Below are 25,286 nucleotides of genomic sequence, written 5' to 3'. Positions count from 1 at the left end.
GTCAGAAAGGTGAAACTGAAGATAGGCAAGAGAAAAAGTGAGAAATGATTAATAGAACTTCTGAGGAAGAGCTGTAGTTTTGGATCTGGTACTCTTTTAAAATAAGATTTCATGTACTAACATGAATTGACTGGCCAAAGTCAGCTGGACCAAAACATGCAGCAGTCATATCTGCTTACAAGAAGGAATCTCTTTACTTCCACTGCATTCCTTTCTTGTTTTCAAATCTTAACTGTGTATTAACTGTACTCAAAGATGCAAAGTATTTCTAGCTCCTCTCTCGATTAAATGGAGGGGCTGTTTTTGGCTTGGTTGTTTTTGTTTGTTTGTTTGTTTTTTTAACCAGATGTGAAATAGGGGTGAAGGAGTGTTCTTTACCAAATGCATACACCTGTCTCCCTCCTGTTAAGTGAACAAAACAACAGGAATCAATACATGAGTTTTTTTGAAGTATATATCTTTTGTAATTCAAACAAAGCAATCTGTGTTAGCCGTCCTTGCTAGCAGAGATGCCTGTTGAGAGGTTTTCTGGAACAATTTTGGTGTTGTTCAATCTTTGTAATGGCTCACTTTTCCATACTTATTAGTATTCCATTCTAAAATAAGCAAATACCAGTGTTTCCTCTAATTGCTTATAGTCACATTCCTTTGTTCCGGAGAATGGTTTCTAATTAGCTTGGGGATGCACTGAACAAGGTTCATTATTCCGCTCTCACAGCCTCAGGCTGCTTCCACCTTCTCTCTCTCCTGTCCTCGCACTGCTAGCTGAAGCCAGCTTTCCAGACTGTTGAAATCTGTGTTTCTGTTTCTTTTGCTAATTTTTACCAAAGGCTCAAAAGGTCTGAACAGCTGGCCGAGCTGCATGTGGAGGCCTCTGACCGCTGGGCACGGTGGCACATGGTGTACGTACCTTGTACCACTGCTCACCAGGTGCTGCTGTGAGACACCCAGACTGCAGCTCCATCATACGCCATCCTTTTGCAGTTAACTTGTGGCAGATGTTTCATACAGAAGTTGGGTTTGGACTCCAGTACGTGCTTTGCTATTGCTGAGCTCCTCCTTAAAGCCAGGGGAAGCCAGTTACGCCAGGCTATGGCAAGGCCATGGGAACACATTACTTTGAGCTAAGGTAGAGGAAAACAGTTTCTCAGTTTTCTATTGCTGAGCACATATTCCTGCTCTCTGATGAATTAGAAGTGGCTTGCGCTTTCACGAGCACTCAGCGCTTCACAGGACGATGCCCTGGAGCAGCTGAGGTGCAGTCTGCCAGTCTGCTCGTACCCAAGCTCTCCTCACATTTTAACCTTGCAGTACCTTACATGGTCTAATCCTGTGCTCTGATATTTGGCGCTGCATGTTGGAAGCCCAGCTCATCTTTGAGAGAGATTATTGCATTCACAAAGATTGTGTGTGCTGTTCCTGGAAATCAGTTGTAAAAAAAACACATTTGAAAAGCCTTTGAGGAACACGAGATGCGTGTATGTTTCTGTATTAATGTATAGATATCTTGTTTCCCTCTAGTACGGGCCGTATTCGGAAGCTACAGAAATCACCACGGCAGCAGGACCACCCGGGCAGTGCAGAGCACCTTCTCTGTCCTTTCTGTCTGACACACGTGTACTTGTAAGCTGGGAGGTAGGTCAGGTGCCCTCATTTAACTTCTCTCTTACTTACCCAAACTAATGTGATCACTGTGCACTTGAAAGCTGGCTCAAGAGCTGTTAACTGGCTTAGAACAATTTCTTTAGCAAGAAAAGTGTATATAGAAACTCCTGTATTGTAGAAAGTTGTCATCTCTACTTTTCTTTTTAAAGCATTGCATAAAGTTGATCATGAGTCATCTGGACCAGCAGCATTCAGACACAAGAACTCCTACACTGGCGTCAGATGATAGAGAGTTGGTCTGTTTAAAGTGCACTCTGCAGGCTTTTAGCATGTCAGAATGTCCTGCGGTAGAATTGTGAAGGCAAATATTTGATTTTGGCTAAAGCTGAAGTCTCTGATATGAAATTAACTCTTCACAAATGCTTACAGTTCAGCTTTTCTCAAAAATTGTTTGTCTCTTCCCCAAATATTTACTTTTATTTTTGTTTGTATAAGTTCTTTCTCTGTTCTCCACAACCTTAGACATTGGTTCTTTGATTAAGTCCTAGCTTAAACGCTGAAATGTGGATCGGTGTCATTAAAAAAAAAAAAAAAAAGTTATGTAATTAAGGCAGAAAGGAATGGATGTCGTAAATAAAGCTGTGATGCAGAACAACGAGGCTGTAATTCTGCCACAGGCTTTCTCTGGAAACCTAGCAGCTCTGCATCTTTCAGTTTCCCTCCACCAAAGGATGCCTTTGCTGAGAAATGTTACTGATGTTCATGAGATGTTCTAAGAAAGTAATTGTGCTAACAATACATCTAAATAGAAACATAATCCAAGTTCAATTTTATAATGAAACAAGTGCATTTGATACAGTTTTGGTGTGTTTTGTTGATATTTCTTGCAACATTTTGTGATTCTGAGATAAAGTTGCACTGAGCTTTTAGATGTTACCTTTTAGAAGTTGCAAGTGTTGAGATGCTCTTTTTTAGTTACCTCTCGTGTTTAGCAGGCTTAGCAGTTGCCAGTACTCCTATAAAAGTAGCTGGAAGCCCAGGGACAAAGCTGGTGAACCCACGCAGGGATGCTCCGTACCTTTTATTGGTAGTCAGACCTGCTACAGTGGAAATTCCATGTGGTGTTTTGCTCAACCCACCACTCATCTTTGTTTTCCCAGTAACAGCTATATTGACAAATTTGCAGTTGCTAAACTGGGTGACTGTTTAACTTTCTCACAGTTTCTAGGGTTGCTGGTTTTTTTTTTTCCAAGCAGATTTGCCTGTGTAGTTGTATCGTTTTTCTAGTTCCCCATTCAGAGAATTAAAAAGAGAGCTTGTTGCATTCCATAATCCGAAAGTCTGTCATATCCTGGCCCACGCTTCCCTACATAAAGCAGAGATTCCTCAGAGCACTTCAGTTGACACAGCACAGCACTAGACAGTTCTTGTAAAAAATAAAATAAAATTTTGGTTCAGGAGCCACGGCATTACGCCTGCACTAGCTCATCTCCAGCAAATTCCAGTAAAAATATCTTGATAAATTCTGCATTCCCACAGACTTCAGAATAATAAAGGTATTGCAGTAAGTCTTTTTTCGGACGTGAACGTAATAAGGTCCACCCTCCCATATCCCGTGCTTTGAGTAGGAGCTCAATAGCTGACTTTAATTGAAAAGCACAGACAAGCTACTCAATTGCTGAGGTTGATCTTTTCTCCATAACATGAAGAACTACGTCAGGCTTGAGAGCTAGCTCTGCCAGAGATGTTCTGATCACTTAACCGCATTGATGCTTTTTTGTGTTCTCCACAGTCATGCTTCTGCCAAGCCAGTGGGGGGAGAATTTATTTCTGAGTGTTGTGATGAAAAATGAAGTAGCTGCATATGCTGTCTTGTTTCTGTGACTTTCAGATAAATTTTGGGCAGAATTGGCCTGTTTCACTAACCTATTATGGAACAGTAATTCAGGGCATTTCAATTTGCAGAAGTAATGGTGTATTAATTTCAAAATAAGAGATTTTTTTCATGTTCTTAATTCCTAACCAGTGAACCACAAGGATCTGAAGTACTCATTTTTTAATTGACATAAATATTTGTGTTGCAGAGTCCTGAATGTTCTGGGGCCGACATCTCTGAATACAGATTAGAGTGGGGAGAAGATGAGGGATCTCTACAGCTTGCATATAGTGGCACAGATACCTGTTTTGAAATCAGTGAGCTGTCAGCGGCAGCACAATACTGCTGTAGGCTACAGGTATGGAAGTTTATGCGTGCATTGCAATTTAAGATGCAAACATAGCTGCCTTCAGCTACGTGTGACTTTTTTTTTTTAAATATCATTAGCCACTATGAAATTATGTGCTCTGTAAGTTGGCAGCAATGTTAATTTATTTTAAATAATGCAGACTGTTACGTGGTTGAGTTTCAGCACTATTCAAAGCGATAAACAAGGGAGTTGGCATAACTTCTAGCTCACGAAAATTGCTCTTGTGTCTCATGTAATTTGTTTTCAGTGAATAATACTTTTAACAGCCACCTTGCCCCCTGATGTTAAAAAAAAAAAAAATAAAATGATGTTTTAGACAATTAAAAAAAAAAATAAATTATTGATTATGATAGGTAAACAACATTTACCTCCCAACTGGTTGTTGAAGATTCCCCTAGCTTAAATAATAAAGTCCAACATCTGTTTCATGTATCAAATAAAGCAGCTGAATAGATTCCTATATACATAGGAGGTTGTAGCTGCCAGAAGATGAGTCTTCATCTTGTTTTCTCTTACCATTTTTCTCATAGATCTGCAAGACTGAATATCATATAGAGTCTCTATATGATCTCTATTTCTTCAATCTTTTTGTCTCATTTCAGTAAAAACTAAACATTAAAATACAATATATTGGTATACACAAAAATAAAAATACAGTGCTCTTTTCTCCTTTATGTCCACTGAAAAAATAAATGGAAAGTAAAGTAAATGGGAGTAAAGTAAAAATACTTTTACACAAGGTACCATTCTAGAAGATTTATTTGTATGTTAAGGCAGAATACCACCAATAAATCTGATGAAAAGTTAACCTACCCACCCAGCTGGCAGCGTGTGGACCACCCAAGGTCATTTCTTTGATCAAGGACAACTTGCTTCTGTCAAGAGTTTCCTTATTACTTTTTTTTTTTAACAGGATGTTGAATTTTTCATACAAAGTAGCTTTCGAGCGGTTGGCCAACAGCCAAGGAGCAAGGGCCTCACACCTTTAAGTACCCTCAACTGTGTTTTGTGACTTTTTGGGAACTGGCCCTGTACCTTGCCCTGGCAGTTCTGGGGAAACTAATTGAAAGAACGTGGATGGGTGGCTTGGAAGTCTGAGCCAGAAAGTGCATCTGTTTGCACAAGAGGGAAGGCATTCAGAACCCACTGGGCAGGGAGGAGAGCGTGAGACCACTTCTGCGGTGAATGGTGGGGAACTCCAGGAGATTTTGATGTTAAAAATGGAAACAGCCAGCTCTATGGGATCTTTGATTTCAAGTGGGCATTCATTTTAAATGACCTGCCACAAAAATGTTGTATGCATTTACCTAGGTTTTAACATGGCTAATGTAATTTAATCCATCGACTGAAGTGAAATGCACGACAACACAAAGACATGATATTGAAATCCATCAGTTGGCCGTGCATTTCTTTTTAGAGGGCTTCATGCTGTAGAAACAATCTGTGTTATATGGATATGCATATCTCAGAAACCACGATATAAGGTACACATTGAAGCAATTACAAGAACAAAAAAATGTGTTATGAACAAAGGAGAGCTAAATAGTGTCAGAAACTAGTCTTTTTTTTAATAGTGAGAATAATAGTTAATTTCATAGCTGTTAGCAGCTATAACAGAAAGTATTTCTTTTACTTCTTAAAAAAAATAAAGATTTCCCAAACAATCTTACTCTACCTTCTAATAAATGTACAACACTGCTATCTCAACCTACAGTAACCCAATAAAAAGAGGGAATTGAGGAATCGGGCATATATATCTGCAGGGCAGACAATTTGTCCTTATTGTTGCTCAACTTTTTTTCCTCTACTGAATATTCCTGAAAACAACTGTGGCTTCTGCAAAGAGAAATACTGTGTCAGTTAGGCAGGGGGAATATCTAGGAAGCAAAGAAGAATGAAATTCCTATCAGTTATGATGATGAGGTTGTCCAATAAAACAGTTAAAAGCACCACTAAAAATAAATTGCTGGGAGCAAGATACAGATTGCCAAACATTGGTTTAGAGGCAAGACTAATATCATTGGCAGACCACAAAACAAGGCTCACTTTTATCAGCTCTAGAAGAGCTTCACTAAATAGAAGATGTCCCTGGAGCAGGATTTGTTTTGAAGGGCTTTTTAAAGGCTGACAAATCTAACTTTATTATGTCTTTCTTCAGCTGAACAAAATGCTTCCTGGAAAAGCAGAATATGGCTTTGTATTTGTACTACGCATAGCAGAAAAATATTATTCACTAGAGCTAACGCAAGAAATCAAACAGCTGCTTGACTTGTCCTTCCCTTGCCATCGTAGTCCAACTGGCAAGATTGTAAACCCAGGTTTTCCAGTTAATTGTAATCTGTGGGAGAATCTGGGCTCACTTTCCCAAGCGCAAAGGATGGTGGTGGATGTTACTGGGAAATGTCAAGAGCTGCTTCTGAAGGCCTGTACCTTCTCCACTTCCATAGCCCAGATGTCCTGTCGTGGGCTCCGTGTGTACCTCGTGGGCTGTATCAGCAGGAACAAGCCTAGCAGATCCTGGATCCAGTTTTGTTCCAGGCAGAGACTGAAACAGAGCTGTTGAGGCAGGATATAAAGAAGAAAAAGTTATCACTGAGGGCAGTTAAGGATGTTAAAGGTGTTACAGCAGGTCTCCTGGGAGCCTTCATCCTTGGAATTTTTCAAGTCCCAACAGGACAAAAGCCTGAGCAACCAGATCTGTATTCAGCTTTGATCCTGGAGTAGGTATGTCCCAGGGTCCCCCCCAGCCTGAATAGTTCTGTGATGCTGTGCACAGGACCTCGCAACAGTCCTGTGAAGGTAACACTGCAGCACATACAGCATTTAACACTGGCTGAGAATCAGCTGATCAGATAAGAAACAGGTCTGTGCAATTGTGCAGTGCTGAGCTTTTTAAAATCTTCAGCCTCCGATGAGTGAGCAGACTTGGGCTGGATTTTGAACCTTGGTTTCCACTGGGATCCTGGATTTATGAGTCAAGATGAGAGGCTCGCTAACTGTTTTATAACAAAACAAATTGATAATTTGGTCTCCTCTCTTGTGGAAAATATTGAGCTATGTGCTTTGGCAGTAGTTTGCTAGTAATCTATGACCTCTGGGGAAATCTGAGTCATAGACTTAATGCCATGCTGAGTTTGTATATTCTTATATCAGAAACTTTTAGCATCAAATCAGCTATTTGTTATGTGAGTTAGGAACCTGTGTAGCTCTCAGCAGGCTGAGTGCCCCTTATGTCTAGGGATCCTTGCATGAAGTATCTGATGTTGCACGCTGCGGATGACTGCAGTAGGCTGAGGCTTTTATACAGGGCTCCTTGACAATTTTGGGTGTCCATTGTGCTGGACAGCATGATGCCACCTGTCATTGGCAGCACCATGACTCTGACATTTTCTCTTTCCAAACAATTTTTGCTGCAGATAAAAAGATTACTATTAAGTTTGATTAGGTAGCTGTTAGGGAAATTATAAGTATTCTCCAATTTAGCTGAGTGACACTCCTGAGTAACAAAGGAAGATATTAATTAATAGAGGTAGGAGGTATGAATCATCCTGTAGAGAATGAGCCAGTGATACATATCCTCTGAGGAATCCATGTAGTTGTTCCAGGCTGCACAGTTCAGGATTAAAAACTTGACAGACATTTGAAAGAGAATATTTATCCTATAAAAATGTTATTTTGTCACACAGGCTATTAACCAGGCAGGAGCTGGGCCCTACAGCGATCTGGTAACCTGCCGAATCCCCGCGTCTGTACCCGATGCAGTCTCCATCCTCTCCGTGCTGGAGGATGAGCACATGGATGCCTATCAGCTTTCACCCTCTGTGTGCCTTGTATTGAACTGGGAAGAACCATGTAATAATGGAGCTGAGATTACTTCGTACAACATTGACCTTGGTGACATCAACATTCCCGTAGGAAATGTTACAAGTTACGTTATTCATGATTTGCTCCCAGAAACCTCATACCGGTGAGTACAATCTTTTCAATATGGTACAGAGCATTCAGGATTAGAGTACATAATTTATTTTACATGAGAAATGTTTATGGCACATAGAGGGAGTTAAAAAAAAAAAGAAAGAAAGAAAGAAAGGAAACAAAACTAGTGAGCCTAGAAATCTGCAGTAATTCATTTATGGAATGAATTGTGGTATATCAGACTCAAATACTGTTTTTTTTTCCCTACCCTCATTTTTCCTATTTCTCCTGTCCTTCTATTTCTTTTATTTTCAAGTTGCTCTGCTATGGTAAGACTACTCTGGTAGGTAAATAAATTCCAAAAATGGGAGATAACTAAAAGTAGAATGCAACTTCTCATTTTTTTTTCCAGATGTTTAGCAGTACTGTTACAAGAGTGTATTATTAAATATATTGATCGCTGCGAGGGGATAGCAATTTGCACATGGTGAACTTTTATTTATATAGCTATAGCTATTTGTTATAGCTAGTGTATGGAAATTAATTAAAAGATAATCTGAGTTTAAAACCATTTCCTCATAGCAGCTCAGATTACAAATTTCTATGTGACAACACAGAAATTGTATTAGTATTTTAATGTCTTATGTGTTTTTTCCTTAACTAAAACTAAAAGAAAAAATAAGAGGGTACCATGCAGGCAATGAACAGCAATATAATAGAAGATGTGACAAGGGAAATTCTATTTTAAGTACTGCTCTAATAAAAACTGAAATCTCATTGCACAGCTGTAAAATTAGATATAGCACAGAACTGCTATAACATTTTTTTTTGTATTCAGGGTCAAAATCCTACAAATTTTGTAGAGTTTAAATAAAACTTTCAGTTCTCAAATTTTAACTTGAACCCTAAAAAAAGTGAACTTCTTGTAGCAAATACTCAAATATGCATACTAGAAGTTATTTAAAGTAAGCAGCATACTTTCATTGCTTACAGTGCCTAGCACAGTGTGTCCTGATTGTTGCATACAGTATTTAGGTTTTAAAACCACATAGTAAAAAACAAAAATGTAGATTTATTTCTAAAATACATTTCTCTGACAACCTGAAAGAAGTAAGGAGAAATAGGAATTTGGTGACTGAAAGCCCCTCAGTTCCAGATCACTTATAAACCCAGGAAGTGCAACTGCATTATTGCTGTCTGCAGTTGTTCAGTGGCTTGTAACTCTGTGACCCTTTCTGTCAAAGACAGTAGGCAGTATAAGTTTTTTCTTGTTTTCAAGTGTGTTTATTGCCAGCAAGAAGCCTCTTGTTCCCTCCTTGTGTTGTCCCCCATTTTGTGCCAGTGAAGTATTAGTGTATCGATCCTGACTGGGAAAACTGATCTTGGTGTAAACTGTCCTTGTTTTTTTAACTTTTAAATGGGTAGAGAGAAGGGAAGGGGTAAGGGAGGGATAGAACCACCTTTTCGAGTTTATATGCTGTCCTAAGCAAGATTAACCACAGCACCTGGGTAAAGCTGCACAGCAGTCTGAGCCAGTTCAGGTTGCTGGTGATGTTTCCAACCTGCCTCCACCTGTGTGTTCTCCCACTTCTCTCACTCCCTGCACTGGTGTTTAGGTGATCTTACTTTAAGCCAGACGCAACTTATTGAAGAATAATCAAAAGTGCAATACACCTGGTAAGAAGTTGAACAGTTTGTTCATTGACTGGCTACCCAGCTGGGGAGTTGCATCGTCTTTGGGCAGTCCTGAACTACCTGCTGTCTCTTCATGTGGTCAGACAAGAGTCAAAGCAGCTAAAGCAAAATGAGAGCTTAGAGCAACACAGTCAAGACAGACAGAGTGGAGTATCTAAATTCCTCACAGAAGTCTTCCATTCTTCAGTCTTTTCTTTAGCTGGTTCCTGGTTGAAATTATGGGCAGGACATTGCTCTGCTTTCTAATCAGGCTCCAGTTTTGTCCCTAAAGCTCAACGCCGAAGTGTTGTTGTGCTGAGATCACACTGGATTTCTTTTTTTTTTTTTTTTTCTTTGCATTCTCATTTCTTGAATTTGTTTTTAAAAAAACATATTTGTAGTCAGGGAGTCTGGTTGTCTCTGATCCAAATAGAAAGGCTAAAGCTAAGCATGAGCATTAACTCCACAACTGTTCTAAATATTGTTGTAAGACTAAGTTTCTGCCAAAAAAAAAAAAAAAAGAGTGTGAAGAGCACAAACCAGACTAATAATATATGTAAGTAATATGAAATTAATAACATATGAAAGCTCTCTTTTCGTCAATAAAACAAGAGGAAGAACTTCCCAACTCCCAAATCCTGTATCTGCCTGGGAAGACAAATGAAGAAAGTTGAGTTGCACTTTATGCAGCACCATGTATAGTTTGAAGGGTTTTTGCTAATAAAAACATACGTCAGAGCATTTTTGCTATTGATCATTAACTCTTTCACTGGTATTTCTTCCTTAAGCCTGTATGTACCTGTCTTTATCAGGGAACATCTGTGCCTTCAGAAAATTATCCTGAGAACACCATCCCTTTATATATGTCCTCTTCAGTCTTCTGTGCTGTTGTAGGCCCCAAGTACCACGTCTGAAGAAGGAAGTTGTTAGTTTTGATCATCTATCATGCGTGGCTTCCTGTGAGCTGCTCCAAAGCAGAATTGCTGTTAAAGAAAATGGAGTGAAACGTGATGGCAAGAACGTGAGAAGCTGTTGATAACTGTGCTTTATTAGAAAAGCAAAAGGTGGACCATTTTTGAAATGCAGACCTGGAAAGAGTTTTTGGTAGGGATGGTAATCAGTTGCTCTTGGAGACTGGACACCATATATTTCCTTGCAGCATGTTTTAGGCTGTTTTCTAAAAGGTGATCGGTTGGTTCTTCTTCTTGCTCTCCCCAATTAAATTAGGGTATTTCAGAACATCACTGATCTCATTCTCTAAATTTGTTCACCAACAGTTTTTCTTTTCCTGTCAACTTTGTTTAACTTAACCAGCTCTTCTCTCTCTCCAGTGTTTATTCCCTGCTGCGTTTAAAAGCAGTGAATGTGTTTTCTTCCAGGCTTTGTTTTTCCTAGACTAAACAAGCCAAACACTACTGGTTTTGTGACTAAGAAGTCTCTTGCCAAAGCTTCAGCAGAATTTGGAGCAAGTTAGCAAAGGGCTTAGATGCTTTAGTTGCGCTGGAATTCCTCTGTCAATGTTTGTGTTTGTGGAAACCCTGAACTTGAAAGCAAATCTTGGTTATTTTGGACTCACCAAAGCCAAAATTGGAAAGGAGCGTTGTTTAGAATAGCAGTGTGATTCTAGCAGTATGTCTACGTGTGTCTGCCCCGTTGGGCTTGTTAGCTTTGGCCTGGCATTGCCCTGCTGTGGTGCAGGGATGGCAGCCTGTGAACGACTCGAGTGTGTGGCACAGCAAGCTCAGGGCTCTTTGCGTAGGTGGCGTGCAGCTGACAAGTTCGGTGATTTCCCTGTTTGATAGCAAATCCATCCAGCATGCCCCAAGAAGATCCATCTCAAAAAATACTCAAGGCATGAGGAACTGGGGCATGTCCCTACCATGCAGCTCGCAGCCAGGACAGGGCTGATTTCAAGGCGACTTCTCCAATGTCAGGCACCAGCCCTGCTTTTGCAAAAAGCAGATGCCTCACAAAAGCACTCCGTAAACATCACGGGTGGTGAGCGGGCCAGCTGCAGAAATATGTCTGCGAGTTGTGCAGTCTTTCTGTTTTATTGACATAGTCACAAAGCTCTGGGAGCTCTGATTATAGTGTAATAATACTTGGACTGGTTTTCTGTGAACTGATCTAACTAGAAGTGAGTAAATAAATATTCCACAATAAACAAGTATTTGACAGTAATAGAAATATCAATTTTCTGTTACGCTCTGTTCCCAAGCTTTGCTCTACGCTTTCCATGGTTAATTGTGCTGCTCTGCTGAGACGCTTCACTGCGAAACAACTTCAGATTTTGTTCAGAATGCTTATTTTACCGGGAAGTTACATCGCTTACAGAGACGTGGTGGCCTTATTCAATTTTAATAGCAACACTTATTTCTAATTTGGTTTAGGAATACGTATTCCAGCCATTTTTAATTTCTGAATGGTATCAAGGGGAAGGTCTTCCAGGATGAGAAGAGAAGAATGCACGTGAATGCTCACGTTAGCAATTTCTAAATGGGTTAAAAAACAACATCTGTGTTCAGGGTACAAAACTAAGTCTTGCTCCAGAAGAGGGGATCTGTGGGGCTGGCTTGTCCTGGAGGCTGTGGAAAATGGCTATTTTTTACATTCAGGCTGATTGTGTGTGTAGACTAAGCTACATCTCATCCCTTTTGAAGTCTGGGGTATTTTAACTCCTGCAGGTTTTCACACACATGTATTGCAACTGGTGGCATTCAGCTTATGGGAACTGGTGAATCAAACTCTTCACATGTCAGACTCTGTAAGATTAATTCAGAAATGATTTTTCAGCTTGTTGGAATACTACACAAAGGATTTTGTGACCAAACTGAAAATAGCATCCTGTTTAGTGTGTTTATTTTCCTGGGTCAAGAATCTTACAAGATATGACAATCTGTTAAAGGTCTTTTAATGGTTTCTAAATTTACTTCATTTGATTTTTCTTTTAACTGTTTAAAAGATGCAGTGGGAAAATGTGAGAATGAATATAAATATTTTGGGGCTAGGGCCTGCAGAATTAGATACTATCCCTAAGTATACTCTTTATATTTTCAAAAAATTTGTTTTCAAACTGTGATTCTCAGATTTTAAAACAGCCTTTGCAGGACAGTCTTTTGGGCACTTTAACTTAAGTTAAAGACAAATCCTTGCTGAAAAAGTTGAAGGAAATTGAGAAAGCAATTCTTACAAATTCTACATGTTTATGAACAAATCTCACATAAAAATAAGGATGTTAATCAGAAATTGATTGTTCCAGTATCATTTATAGAAGCAGTAATTGGTTTCCACTTCACTGTGGAAGTTATCAAGCCCACAAAGGTCATGTCACCCAACAGGAGGAACTCACAGTGACACAGGTTGGGGCAGGGGCATAAGAAAGCACCTGAGATGGAGCAAAGATGCTGTGGTAGAAGGTGTCACCTACCATGTGCTCTCCCTCCTTCTCCAGGTGCTCCCCTTTTCTCCCCTTCTTTCTTCTGTCCTTCCCTTTGGAGGTTTTTGAAGCCTAATATCCATTGAAGGAATGCTGCTGTGCTTCAGAGGGAGGTGAGAGCTGGGTCTGAACTAGATTGCCATGTGCACAGAAAATCAAAACCTGTTTTTTGTGTGCCTGACAAGGCTCAGGACCTAGGAACAATAGTGGGAATTTACGAAGAATTGTATGCTGGCATAATCTACAGCAACAGGCTGGCCACATCCAGCCATGGTAGAGGCAAATAAATGAGTTCTTGCTTTCCTCATGTCATCATTCATCAGGAAATACTTCTCTATTTTAAGGCTTAAGAATTTCCATCGGTCTTACTGTACTCTTGGGCCAGAAGGGGTGGGCTGGTTGATGCAAATGTGTGTGCATCAGAAACTCCACGCAGCTGATGAAAACAAACCACAAATGAGAGAAAAGGAAGAGCCAAATTTTTACCTCGTGCAAATACCTGGCACAGGGAGGACGAGGAAACGTAGCTATGTGTTTGTGTGCACATCATAAAAGCATGTCAGCCTGAAATGTGATGTGGTGTTTGAGAGATTCACTTCAATTGCCACTTGGTTTCAGGTGTGGTAACTGCCATTTGGAAATGAGTTGGTTATCATGTTTGAGGACAGGTGAGGTGGAGGTTTAGACCCTGGATAATACAAAATAAAAAAGCTGTGTGCTCTGGAGCATGTTGCTGTAATCAATCTACAAAAAAGTAATAGTGTTTTGTGCTGTTGATGTTTACGTGCATATGCTAACAGATGACTTGCCAGAATCCACTGAAAATGCAGGCAATTTTCACATTTTTTTACTGGAAAGACTATTAAATATTAATGTAATGATTTTTCAATCTGAAGCAAGCCAATAACATAATATGAAATAAGATCAATGTCTATATTTCCTGCGCTTCTTAAGATAGCAGAGAAGCCTTCTGTTCTTTTTCCTTCAGCTGCTCGCATGCAGTTCAAGAGGAGGCTCCCACTGGACCTCTCTTCCTGCCATCCGCTGGTTTGGAGGAGGATGAAATCAGTACTGTGCAGTGTCATAAATTGGTCAGGATGTGTTTCCTGAAGCTAAAAGGGGATTAGAAGGAAAAAGCAGCTCAACACTTCTACTAAGGCAACCAAGGGATGCCTTGTCAGGGCTCGATCAATAAGCAAAGGTTTAACCACACATTGACACAGGAGTGTGTAAACATTCCACATTCTTACAGCGTACAATTATTTCATCTGCCTAATTAGTAGATCAGGCTCTATTCTTTTGCAATATGTTTATTAATCATTTAATCCTTTTTGGTTTTGAAATCACAGAGCAGACAGGTGTTTTTTTTTCCTTCGATGCTCCATAACCTTTTTCAAACAGTGCACCTACAAACTTATTCTTGAAAGCATTTTTTCTTGTTACATATATGAATTTTTATCACTTAGCTATTTATTTTCGTTGAGGCATGTATGCCAACCATAGATTCTTGTATTTATCTTCTGTCTCTGAAACAGGGAGCTGTGATGGTATATAAGACTCTGCTCTTCTCCTTTCTTTCCCTACCACCTTCCCCAGGGAGTTTCTGGTTCTTGGTGGCTGATAGTTTTGAGAAGAAGCAACACTTCTTACAGAGAGTCTTTTCCCATGAGAAAATTCAGGGCTGCTGTGCACAGAATTTCCAAAGTAAATGGCATCTATCCAGTGATCTAAACTCCAACTGTACTGTCTAAAAAATAATTAGTCTGGCTCAGCCTGTTTTCTTTCTATTCTTTTTTTGATTTAACAACCTTTTGAAACCTTTCAGGCTCATCTGTATCAATATTTCTATTTACATGGAAGCTCATATCTAAGGTCCTCAAAGCTCTTTCCAAATGCATATTTCACGTTTGTTTTGATGTTGCTGTTGATGTTACCATAGTAAAAGACTACCGCTCTTCACTCGTTCCTGTAACAGATTCTCATTGTGCCAATTATTAAGCTGAGGTACAGACAGGCAGGAGAGAGTGACAAAACAATACAAGCCAGGAGCCCTTGTGTTAAGAAAGAAAGAATGCAGAAGACTGGCTCAATCTTAAGAATATTTCCAAATTAAAACTTGTGTGACTAGGTTGGTGGTCTAGTTTTTTCTTCCCTAAATGTCTTCAATTTGCTCACATTGTTCAAGAGCTTTTGTGCATCTTGTCAGAGTAACTTGAGTCCAATTCTTAATTAATATAAAATGTTGTTCACTAGATAATGTTTCTACAGTTTGTGTAAGATTCTGAGAGCTGTTTCCCCATATTTTGCAAGTCACTAAGATATCTAACACCACACCACCACAGTGTAGAGGGGTTGTGAATTTAACCTTCCAGGGTTAGCTCTTCCCAGTAGAATTCCACGTGCTTCAATAGTGTGCTTCAGGAAACACTGCACATGCTGAAATAACACTGCTCCTTGCTCTTCAGAGGTGTTTAAAGGTTTCATGGCAGCTACACCCATGCTTTCGCTGAAATCATTATTTCAAAGAAGATGGATTAGTTCATGAACTTTGTTAGAAAAACACAAAACACTTTTGCGTTGTATGTATTCAGAGTTCCACAGTTAATGTTTTCCAGGTCTCAGCTCTATCTATGCCTCTGTCCTTCACAGTGAGGATATTTAATCAGCAGTTCCCCATGTCATCTTGCATGACTACAAGGAAGATTCATGTTTTAAGAACTGTCAGAGTGCATACTTTGCAATCCCCTTGGCTAGATTCTTACTCACTGTTAGCAGTAATTCACTGTGCCAGTAGTACCATTGAGGAAACGTGACTGCTTGCAGTCTAAGATATTACTTCACCATCGCTCCAGACTGACAGGGTAATAAAATGTATTAGCTAGACTCACATGTGGACTGCCATCAGTTTCTGAGATTGCTTAGCCAAATCTTTCCGCCTCTGCCTTACTGCATTTCTCAATATCTTTGCTGCTGCTCTTAATACAAGCATGTTGATAATACCTGATGGCTTTACAGAGGCTTTCACCTTGCTAAAGCAAAGCAGTAATAGCTGGGAGAGGGTATTGGTGATGGGCCAGTCTGTGCCAGAAGGCTGTCTTGTTTCTTGAGGCTTACCTATGCTTGTGAAAGCACTTTATTTAACATTCGCCTTTATCTTGTTCATTTTAGGATCAGGATCCAGGCTGTCAATGAAATTGGAGCTGGACCATTTAGCCACTTTATTAAAGCAAAAACTCGGCCATTACCACCCTTACCTCCTCGGTTAGAGTGTGCTGCAGCAGGTCCTCAGAGCCTGAAGCTGAAATGGGGAGACAGCAGTTCCAAGCTTCATGCTGCGGATGACATGGTCTATATCTTACAGATTGAAGACAGAAATAAGAGGTAAGAGATATGATTCTTCTTGTTGTGTTAATGAAAATGAATTCTGGCTCATAAGCACTTGTGAATCACAGTAAGAGAAGTGTTTTCCTGATTATTTCCTTCTGCAGGTGTATACAATCTGTTGTTTGAACAGGGATTCTGTGCCTGTAGTCTAACAAAGCAAATTGCATAACTAAGTTATGCAATATGTGAATGTTGCCTAACATTCTGATCTCTTCAATGAATAAATATCATAGATGATCCCTAATTTGCCAAGAAACACTCTCAACTAGTATAATTAGGTAAAGTAACTGATGTATCAAGTAGATAATCCATAGGGACCGTCAGTACGAATAATAATTTTGTGTAAATTAACATGATTCTTTCAATTTAAGTAGAGCTGTGCTGAGTTTATGCCAGCTGAAGGTCTGGCCCAAAAGCTCTAATTGTAAGCAATAAAACCACCATGAATAATGCCTAAATACCTCCCAGTGTTTCAACTACCAATGTAGAGAGGGTACATGCTCCCCTGTATTAATACTGAGAGGTGTCCAATGAATACAAATGCCCATTTGAAAGTCTGGCTGATAAAACAGTTTCTAAAGAGTGCAGTGATGCTTGGCAGGAGCCCATCACCTGCAGCAGCATGTGATCAAGCCAGCTGTAAAGAAGCATCCAGCAGGCTTCTTTTGTTTGCTTTCATGTAGCACTGCAGGTAGGAGGGTGAAGAACTGCAAATTGTTTTGAACCTGTTTTTATGTTGGAGAAAGAAGTTTCCTTGTAAGAATAAAATACATTATGTTACCTGGCAGCAAAGAACCGAAGAAGCTTGTTCTAGCATCACCATTTGGTTTTACACAAACTTCCTACTGCAAATGGTCTCTGAAGAGCTGTTAATTAGGAGGAATTGCTGCTCCTTGCACGTGCTACTCTGCTATGCTCTAAATTTGAGTTATAGTCCACATGAGCTCCCAAAGATGCAGAAAAACTGTTCATCTACACTGATTACTTGAATGGAGCCCATGCATGCAGTGGCTGTCCTTCGTGGCTGGGTTTGCAGCAATCTCTTTGGTTAGTATCTGAAATGAGCCATAGCCCTGAGCCCTCAGGTGTGCCAGTGTGGGCACAGCACACAGGTGGGATCGGTGTGCTGGTGTCTCTGAGAGGTGCTGTGTTTGAGAACATCTGGGGCGGACAGGTCTTGGCAATAAGGTCTATTTATTTGTTCCCTATCTGACTGTCCATTTTTCCTCCCCATTTGTGTGCTCCTGTTCCTGAAAGGTTACAGCGGCAAAGTTTTGTACATTCAGGAGAGCTGTCAGTCCTAAAGAACAGAAAATGACAGCCCACACATCAATTGGTAGGAACAGCAGGTGGTTACAGAGGCAGGAGTCTTCTCAGATCATTTCCTTACAAATAAACCCCATGAAAGGTTACTCAGCCATGTGTATGCCTGTGAAAAACACTGGGATACAGTCCTTCGAGCATCACTGGCATTTCTAATTGTGCAGTGCTGTAACAGGCTAACCCAGGTAAACTATGGATGTCTAATGGAGTAGTATAAATGCCAGTCTTTAGTTTGAAAAAGAAAGAAAGAAAAAAAAAAAAGAATGGATTATCTAGAATAAAGAGGATGATTGGAAATCTTCTATGGCTTGAAAGCGTTGTCAGAAGGTGCCACAATGTCCCCTCTGCTCAGAGAATGGACAGCACCCGACTCTGGGCAAGACATAGATAACTCAAAATCATTGAGCCAGAGGGCTGGCCTTTGTATTATCCTTCATCTCTCCGAAGTTATTGTTACTATCTTCTCTGAGACATCTGAAAGTACTTTTGTCTGCTTTATGTTGAAATCCCTCCAGTCGATACTATAATTTCCCCTTCTTTGGTGAATATGAGCATGCAGTTTGTGTATTGTAGCTTTCCTTGCTGATGAGGTTTAAAATCTGAGTTAATTTCAAAGTGACATTGAAGCATTTTCACAAACAGAAATGCAAAGGTGAGCAAATTCTTTTTAAAAACAAAAATCAATGGTAAGTCACATCTGACCCTGATGGTTCTATTAGGCTTTTTGTAAAGATTCGGTTTGGGCTTTGTGCAGTGATAGTCAGCCAGTGCTCTGGAGTGTGTCTTGGTCATTAAGAATTGTTTTTAACTTTTCCGTGCTGTAATGAGGTATAACAGGCTGGTTGTTGCAGACTAAATGTTTCATTGATTGCAAGACCCGTGGAACAAAATACTTGGAAATCTCCTGACACTGATTAACACAGGGGCTTGGAAAGGTGTGCACATCAGAAGTGTACCTGCTTTCTGTCTCATTTGCTCTTTGGTGTGTGACATTTAGGGAGATCGAATTAGCATCTCTTGTCCTTTCAATTATGTGTAAGCATTAAGTGGAAATGAAGAAAAATCTGTTTCTAGAAAGCACAATACATGGGAACGTTAGTTGAAGGAGGTTGACCTTTATGTAAAGAGGACGATAAAATTTCTTCCTTTTTAAAATAAACTTTCAGTTGTGACTTCATTTCCTAACCTCAGTAATGTCAAGAAAATCGCGTTAATCAAGTTGCACTGATTTCCATAATACTGTGGATTTTTATTTTCCAGGTGGAACAAATGAATCTAATTATAGTAATTCTTCTGATTTTTTTTTTTCCTGTACTGGTAATTAGTCTTTAGTTGTTCGTACAACTAATTATACCCCTTAGTGTCTTAAAAAGCTTACAGTGTCTAGTCTGAAAGAAAGAAATAGCAAGTACATTATTTGTGAGGCATTCATCAGTTACTTGTGCTTCCTTTAGGTAAATATATATTGCAATTAAGGTGAATTCTGTGATTTTTGTGTGTATACAGACAAAAATATGTATAGTTATATTTTAAGGGAATCATTGGGATGGTGGGATGAGAAGCATCTTAGATATTCTTTAAAAATGTCAGTGAAGGATTGCTGACCGTTCTTAGTCTGCTTTTGTAAGTGGATTGTAAGGTTGTGTTTGCTGACATCTAAACTGTAAGTGCTTTTGTTCTGTTTATTTGCTGAATGAATGAGTTATGACCCTATATCACTGGGTAAACAGTAGTAGCAGCATTTCCCTTTTCTAGCATATGAAAGATTGCTTATGTATATCTTAAACTATTTTAAAATACTTTGTTAAACTGCAGGTATTTTTCATTTGAGGAGATGCAATTCTTGGAAAAAAAAAAAAAAAAAGGAGGGAAGGAGGGAAGAAAGAAAAAGAAAATTAGATCCAAAAATAGGACCTGCCTAATGACTATAAATTTTAATTGGCACATGCTGGTTTTCTGGTAACTGTTTTTCTTGGTAGGAGTATTCACATATGAATATCCCAAAGGCCACAGGCACACACAGATGTACTCCTGGAAAATTCTAGCTGCAGAGAATACAGGAATAAAAATTGCAAACAAATTATATAATCCCGTGAATTGATTTCCTTCTTCTTGCATAGTTTTACCTTAACTTGAATACAGGTGAACTTTTCCTGAGCATACCAATTTCTTTCTGGGATGGTCGGTCATCATCTATGTACAGCTGCAGGGTCTTGCCTTAAGGTTGCCAGCGACTTTGACTTCAACAAAAGACTAATGACTCGGTGCCTTAATTTATATGGAGGTCAAATCCTGCATTGTTAAATTATTTGGAGCTTACCAATTAACTTCAGCAGGCTGGGTGTTTTTCACAGTGTATTTTATTATGAAGCTGCACCTTACCTACCTGCATGTACTGACAAAAATGAAGCGGCAAGATTTGCAAAGCAGTAATAATGTGATAATAGCCTGAAACGTGAATTGGTCGGCAGAGATCTGTTGCAGGTCTTTATTCCACCTAAGCAGACAGTAGATCGATAATCTCAGTTAGAGGAGCACTGCCTCACCCCCACCCTTTTACAGAGTCGTTTTGGAAGGCTGTTCAGTTTGTTTCATCCAGCATCACCCCTCACGCTCCTTGCCCAGGAGTGCGGCTGGTTAGAGCATTAATTTGCTGCTGCTGACCTGCGTTCTCTTCTGCTTTGGTTTTAGCTCTATTAAGGCTGTTCTTATTTGTATCTGCTGTTAATTTTTAACACTTTGCCATTGTAAACCATGGTACTGGTAGCTGCTTAGTAATCTAGTTCTTCTTTGACAGGGCATTGGATGCTCTTCGTAATTCCTCCCAGATCTTTCATTCAGATGCTGTTAATTCACACTAAGTTGTGCTCAGTATTCTCCATTCTCTCTGTTCGTTGACCTCTGATATGGTTGCACGAAAGAACCACAATGGGCACTTTGACGATCTATCTTTCACTCCTCCTGGAAGTGCTGAGAAGCTGTTGAGTTTTTACTATGTGTTTTTTTCCTCAGGAATCACTCAGAATCAAAATTTATGCTCAATCTCCCTCATTCTTGAAGCTGATTTTCAGTGTGTGTGTGTTTGTCTTTCTTCTTTATGATATGCTCATCTACCACCCAGGTAAACAGCAGAACTCAGGTGGTCTATGTGCAATTTTTCTTTGCCAACTTCCCAAAAGTCTAAATGATTGCACAAGGTTGCAGTCTGAAAGGGGACAAAACGGAAGCAACCCGAAGCATCAGCACCTTTCTTCTCTCTCTGGCGATCCATCAGGACAAATATGATCCTAAAGCCACGATATGGCAAAGTGGGGTGGATGGGAAGGAGTCTGATGCTTTGATTCAGTCTTCTGTGGTCACAGGCTGCAAATCCAAGCTGCCCTCAGCAGTATGAACTTCAAGGGGAAGATGGTAATGCATCCTCCAGAAATTAATTTTTATTCTGTATGTTGAGGCATCTCCGTTTTCAGTAAGTCCAGAAACGTGACATGTGGCTATCTGTGGTAAATAAGGATTGCATGCTTAAATTCAGCAGCAGATGAAAGGATGATCTAGTAGAAGCAAGCTAAAAATCAATTTTGGCTGCAAGTGCTCCTTGTCTTGCCTGTGGATGTAAGAGATAATTAAGCAAAGAAAACAAACTCATTTCATTTAACTGTTAGTACTTCTTTTCCTGTATCTTCCCTCTCTCCACTTAGTTTTGAATTTCTAAGTACAAGGAAAAAAAAAAAAATGTGGTCTCCTTCAGTGGGTCATGTTGTTGTTACACCTGTAAACAGGAATTCAGTTGCTGGTGTAGGGAGGAGGTTGGTTTCTAAACATGCCCTGAGGAAGCATATATTATACACTTCCCAAAAGGTACCTTCTGGAAAACAGATCTTCAGATCAGAGGGGCCAAAGTGTCCCATCTGTTCGGTCCATGCCTCAAATTAGGGCAAGAAGTCAGGGTCGAGGGGCAGGTGCTGCCGAGGGGCTGAGCCCCACAGCGGGGCTGCCCGGCCTTGTTCTGCTCCAGCACTTGGGAGAACTGAATGTTCCCTGTCTCGGGGGGTGAATGAGATGTTTTTGTTTTGAAGCTTTGCTTTGCTGGGTGCGACTGCGTAGTGTAGGGAACTGCTGGTGGGGAAAGAAAATCACTTAAAGCAGTGAGTGTTTGATAATGTTCTTTAGAGAAAATAAGAGGAACAGTCTAAAAAAAAAAGTAGGTGGGGGCTATAAATGTGCAGATAACTGGGACATTGCAATAATAACATTAAAAGAGCTGTTGGTTTGTGAAATTCGTGTACTTTGCTTTCTAATTGTGCAGTTGCCCGTGCATGCTGAGCAGCAGCCTCGGGTCACCAGGTCAGCCCCGTGCTGTATTAATGACCGCGATCCAGCCCAAACTGTGGCAGATGACCACGTTTTTCTGGGAGGCAGTAAGGGAACCATTCAGATGGCTATTATAGCCCTTGTACTTGGCTCAAGATTGCTGTCTTATTTAGTACTGTACATTAGATTTTCTTTCAAATAAAATTGTTGCAAAGACAATCGTGTTACTAAAATATAAACAAAACCAGAGACTTTGAAAGGGAACCTGCTGATTAAGATGTGCCGAGCGATAATGAATGAAGGTAGAGCAAGTATATTCATAATCCTCTGCTTGACTGGAAGTGACTGAAGTGAAGGAAACAAAATAGCTCTAACATGTAAAACATTTCCAAGAAGATCTTCGCAGTGAATAAAAAGGTATTGATGAAAAACTAGCAGCAGTGGTGTCTCCCAAACAATCACTCCAGGACATTGTGTTCTCTTTTCCTCTCTGTGTAAGTAAATGAATAATCCGTGACTGACATGAGAATGTCTGGGGAAGAGAGAATTCAGATCACTCAAGTGAGATGAGGGGGAAGAATTCTCTGGGGAGAGTCTTTTTCCCTCGAGAAAGTTGCTTTCTTCTCAGTTTGTGCTGTTACTTACGAGGAGAGGCAATACTGCATCACATTAAATCCTGATACCACAGATTCACTTCTGCATGGTGCAAATTTAAAATAAATAAAATTACTGTATTGAGGATACAGTTAGCCTGCAGAGAGTCTTTTCTCAAACACAAAATATCAGGTAAGGAATGCAGCCTAATATCTTCCAAATTTGGCTGGGCAAGCCTTTTAGAATCGAACATCTCTTGGTGCTTATTAGCATACTCTGGGGGTTTACATGAATGGTCTGAGCAGGCAGAGATTAGAGAATGAACATGGCTGGGATGCACTCGAGCACGTTTTGTGTTTTGGTTTTGTCCCTCTTAAAAGGGGTGTTAAAGAAATAAGCACGTAAGTATAAACATACTTCTTTAAGTGTGTTCCTATATAGGAACAGGAACACTTTGGGCTTGTTTAAATCACTTGTGTACCCGTACTAGCCTTACATTTTTACTTATACGACCGATTTAACATAACATTGGACCTGCTAGGGAACTAATCTAGTACAAGACTCTGCTATTTACAGGGATCTTTAACTTCTGTCAGTTCTCGGATCTAGTTCACCTTTCAGCCCTATCAGTGTATAAGACATGAAGATAAGCTCAAACCTGGCTTACTCTTAAGAGGTGTGGAACAGGGCTTGGATGAAGCACAGTGAACAATGTCAGACTTTCCAAAAAGGCAAAGGTATATAGAGCTTACCTTTAAATGTGCTTTTAAAAATGCCTTTAGATTTAGAAAATCAATTTGCAATAATATGAACAAATTGTCATATTTAGGCAATTTTTAATGTGTACAGACATCACTTTAGTGGTAAGCAATCATAAGTAATTCAACTTTAAGATCATTGCAGTCCTTCCACAGAAAATCTGGAAGACTGAAAAAAGATCAGAGGATATATTGCTTCAATTCTATAGCCGTTTACATCAAATGGGAAATATGCTATTTTTAAACATAACAGAAATAACCCTGGAGAAGCACAGAGTACCTGCTTTGCACATGAGAAAAATACTACATTGTTATAAAAATAATCACTGGTGTACTGAAGCTAAAATATTTCATCCGTATTATGTTTCTTACATCATTGTTTGGATTCTTCTAAAGCATTATTGTCATAGTAAAGCCTATCAGCAATTAAGGTTGATTAACTTACTAGTCAGCCTTTCTTCTCCCAAAATTGGAAGCCATCTTTCTTCAAAGGTGGTTGAATCTCAGAAGTTTGAGTGTGCTTTCATTACGGTCCTGTGTATTGAACGTGGATGCAATTCTGTAATGCTTTTTGCTATCATTACAGATGTTTCTTCAGATAAAAATACGGAAGTAGAAAGGGGTAGAGATGGAAACGGGATGGGAATATTACTCCAATTCCCAAATGATGGGAGGAGCAGAAGTGTTTTGCCAGATCACTTTGTCAGCGTTATGAAACCTTGCTCGTGTTTGAAAGGCAAAACTGTAACTTGAGAACTAGCATCTCTTGGTATTTACACTATAAATATGTCTAAAAAGTGCGCTGTAAGCCCAAACTGGGGCAAGAGTGTTCAGAACCATTAGCTAGTAAGGGATATTTATCCTTGCACGTTTACCTAGCTCCACATAGAGAAAGAGCATTATTCTGTAACATCACATTGCTTCTTTTTTACTATCTGTAGCCCATGGGTAAGAGCCTCTGAGCACTCCCATGAGTACTGCAGCGGCTTCTCAGCCAGCCTGAGGTGCAAAAAGTGGAGTGGGAGAGAGAGACAGTCACCTTGGTTTTTCACTCTTACTTCTGGCCTAAAGAAGTGGTTTGTTCATCAGGCTGTGAACCCTAAAAATCTTACCCCATCACACCAAGTCTGTTGCAGCCTTTTGAACCTGCCATTGCTGCCTGTGTGAACCTGAGAAACGTGAGATAGCAAGCATAAAGTAGTTAAAGCTACATGAGCATGAATTTGGAAAAAGGTTGCCTTTGGAAATCAGCTTTAAAATCTGCTCCTAAAAATTTATGGACATAGGGCTTTGAGTTCTAATCAAGGTGAAGGGCTTGCTAAGACTCTCTAGGGGTAGTTAGTCACATGAGGCCTCAAAGTACATTTTCAGCAATTTAAATTAACTGAGCATTTCTTTTTATTACAGATGGTTCTTGATCTTTGTTTGTACGTCCTTGGGTTTCAATCATAATATAATATGAATTGATTTCTGTCCCCGAGAGCTAATGACAGACCCAGTTTCTTTGAAATGCTCAAATTGGTTGTACAGTGTATCTCGTGCAAAGCCAAAGTGATCAGGACTTATTACCCAAGACAAAGCTAGTACCAAGATAGGGAGGTCACAAGCAAATCGCGTTGTTGGCTTCCTGGTGATTTGAAATCAGCTGAAATAGTTAAGGTACTTGAATAAGTGTACTAAATCATCCAAATACCGTGTGATTCTGCGTGGTGAATGTTCTCCAGATTCAGAACTGCCGCAAGTAAGACTGTTCCCCAGTGGAGGCTAAGTGGTTTGATGCAAGATGCTGAGGGCTTCCTTTTTAGTTACCCTCAGCACCTGTGGGGGTCAGGATCTCAGTTAGAAATTGCTGGCTAACCTACGACTATTACTGAAAAGCATTTATCTGAGCAGAGCAATTGAAAATAGAAGTCCGAGTCTCTAGCAACCAGTACGTTTTTTTTTCTTTAAGATTGATTTTTTTTTTTCTGCATTGTATTGTTGGACATGATTGTGTGTGTTGAGGTTTGTGTCTTGTCAATGGAAATACTTTGGAAGTCA

General features: G+C 39.8%; 1 protein-coding gene and 1 long non-coding RNA gene across 2 annotated transcripts in view; one reads left to right on the top strand and one right to left on the bottom strand.

Annotated features, from left to right (window-relative positions):
• Window positions 1-25,286, top strand: part of FNDC3B (fibronectin type III domain containing 3B) — a 174,287-nt gene that overhangs the window by 135,235 nt on the left and 13,766 nt on the right. Inside the window, exons 20-23 of the mRNA XM_084530178.1 lie at window positions 1,522-1,635; window positions 3,690-3,839; window positions 7,538-7,818; window positions 16,045-16,257. Of these exons, the coding sequence (XP_084386304.1) occupies window positions 1,522-1,635; window positions 3,690-3,839; window positions 7,538-7,818; window positions 16,045-16,257 (758 nt within the window). The remainder of the gene's footprint in view (window positions 1-1,521; window positions 1,636-3,689; window positions 3,840-7,537; window positions 7,819-16,044; window positions 16,258-25,286) is intronic.
• On the bottom strand, window positions 19,929-24,623 carry LOC311441716. Its single transcript, XR_014696176.1, has 2 exons — window positions 23,692-24,623; window positions 19,929-21,081 (listed from the first exon to the last, which is right to left on the bottom strand). It is a non-coding gene; the product is annotated as an uncharacterized lncRNA (long non-coding RNA).

This window comes from Aythya ferina, assembly GCF_964211825.1.
Source record: "Aythya ferina genome assembly, chromosome: 9".
Classification (NCBI taxonomy): domain Eukaryota; kingdom Metazoa; phylum Chordata; class Aves; order Anseriformes; family Anatidae; genus Aythya; species Aythya ferina.
This window is presented reverse-complemented; position numbering and strand designations above follow the sequence as displayed.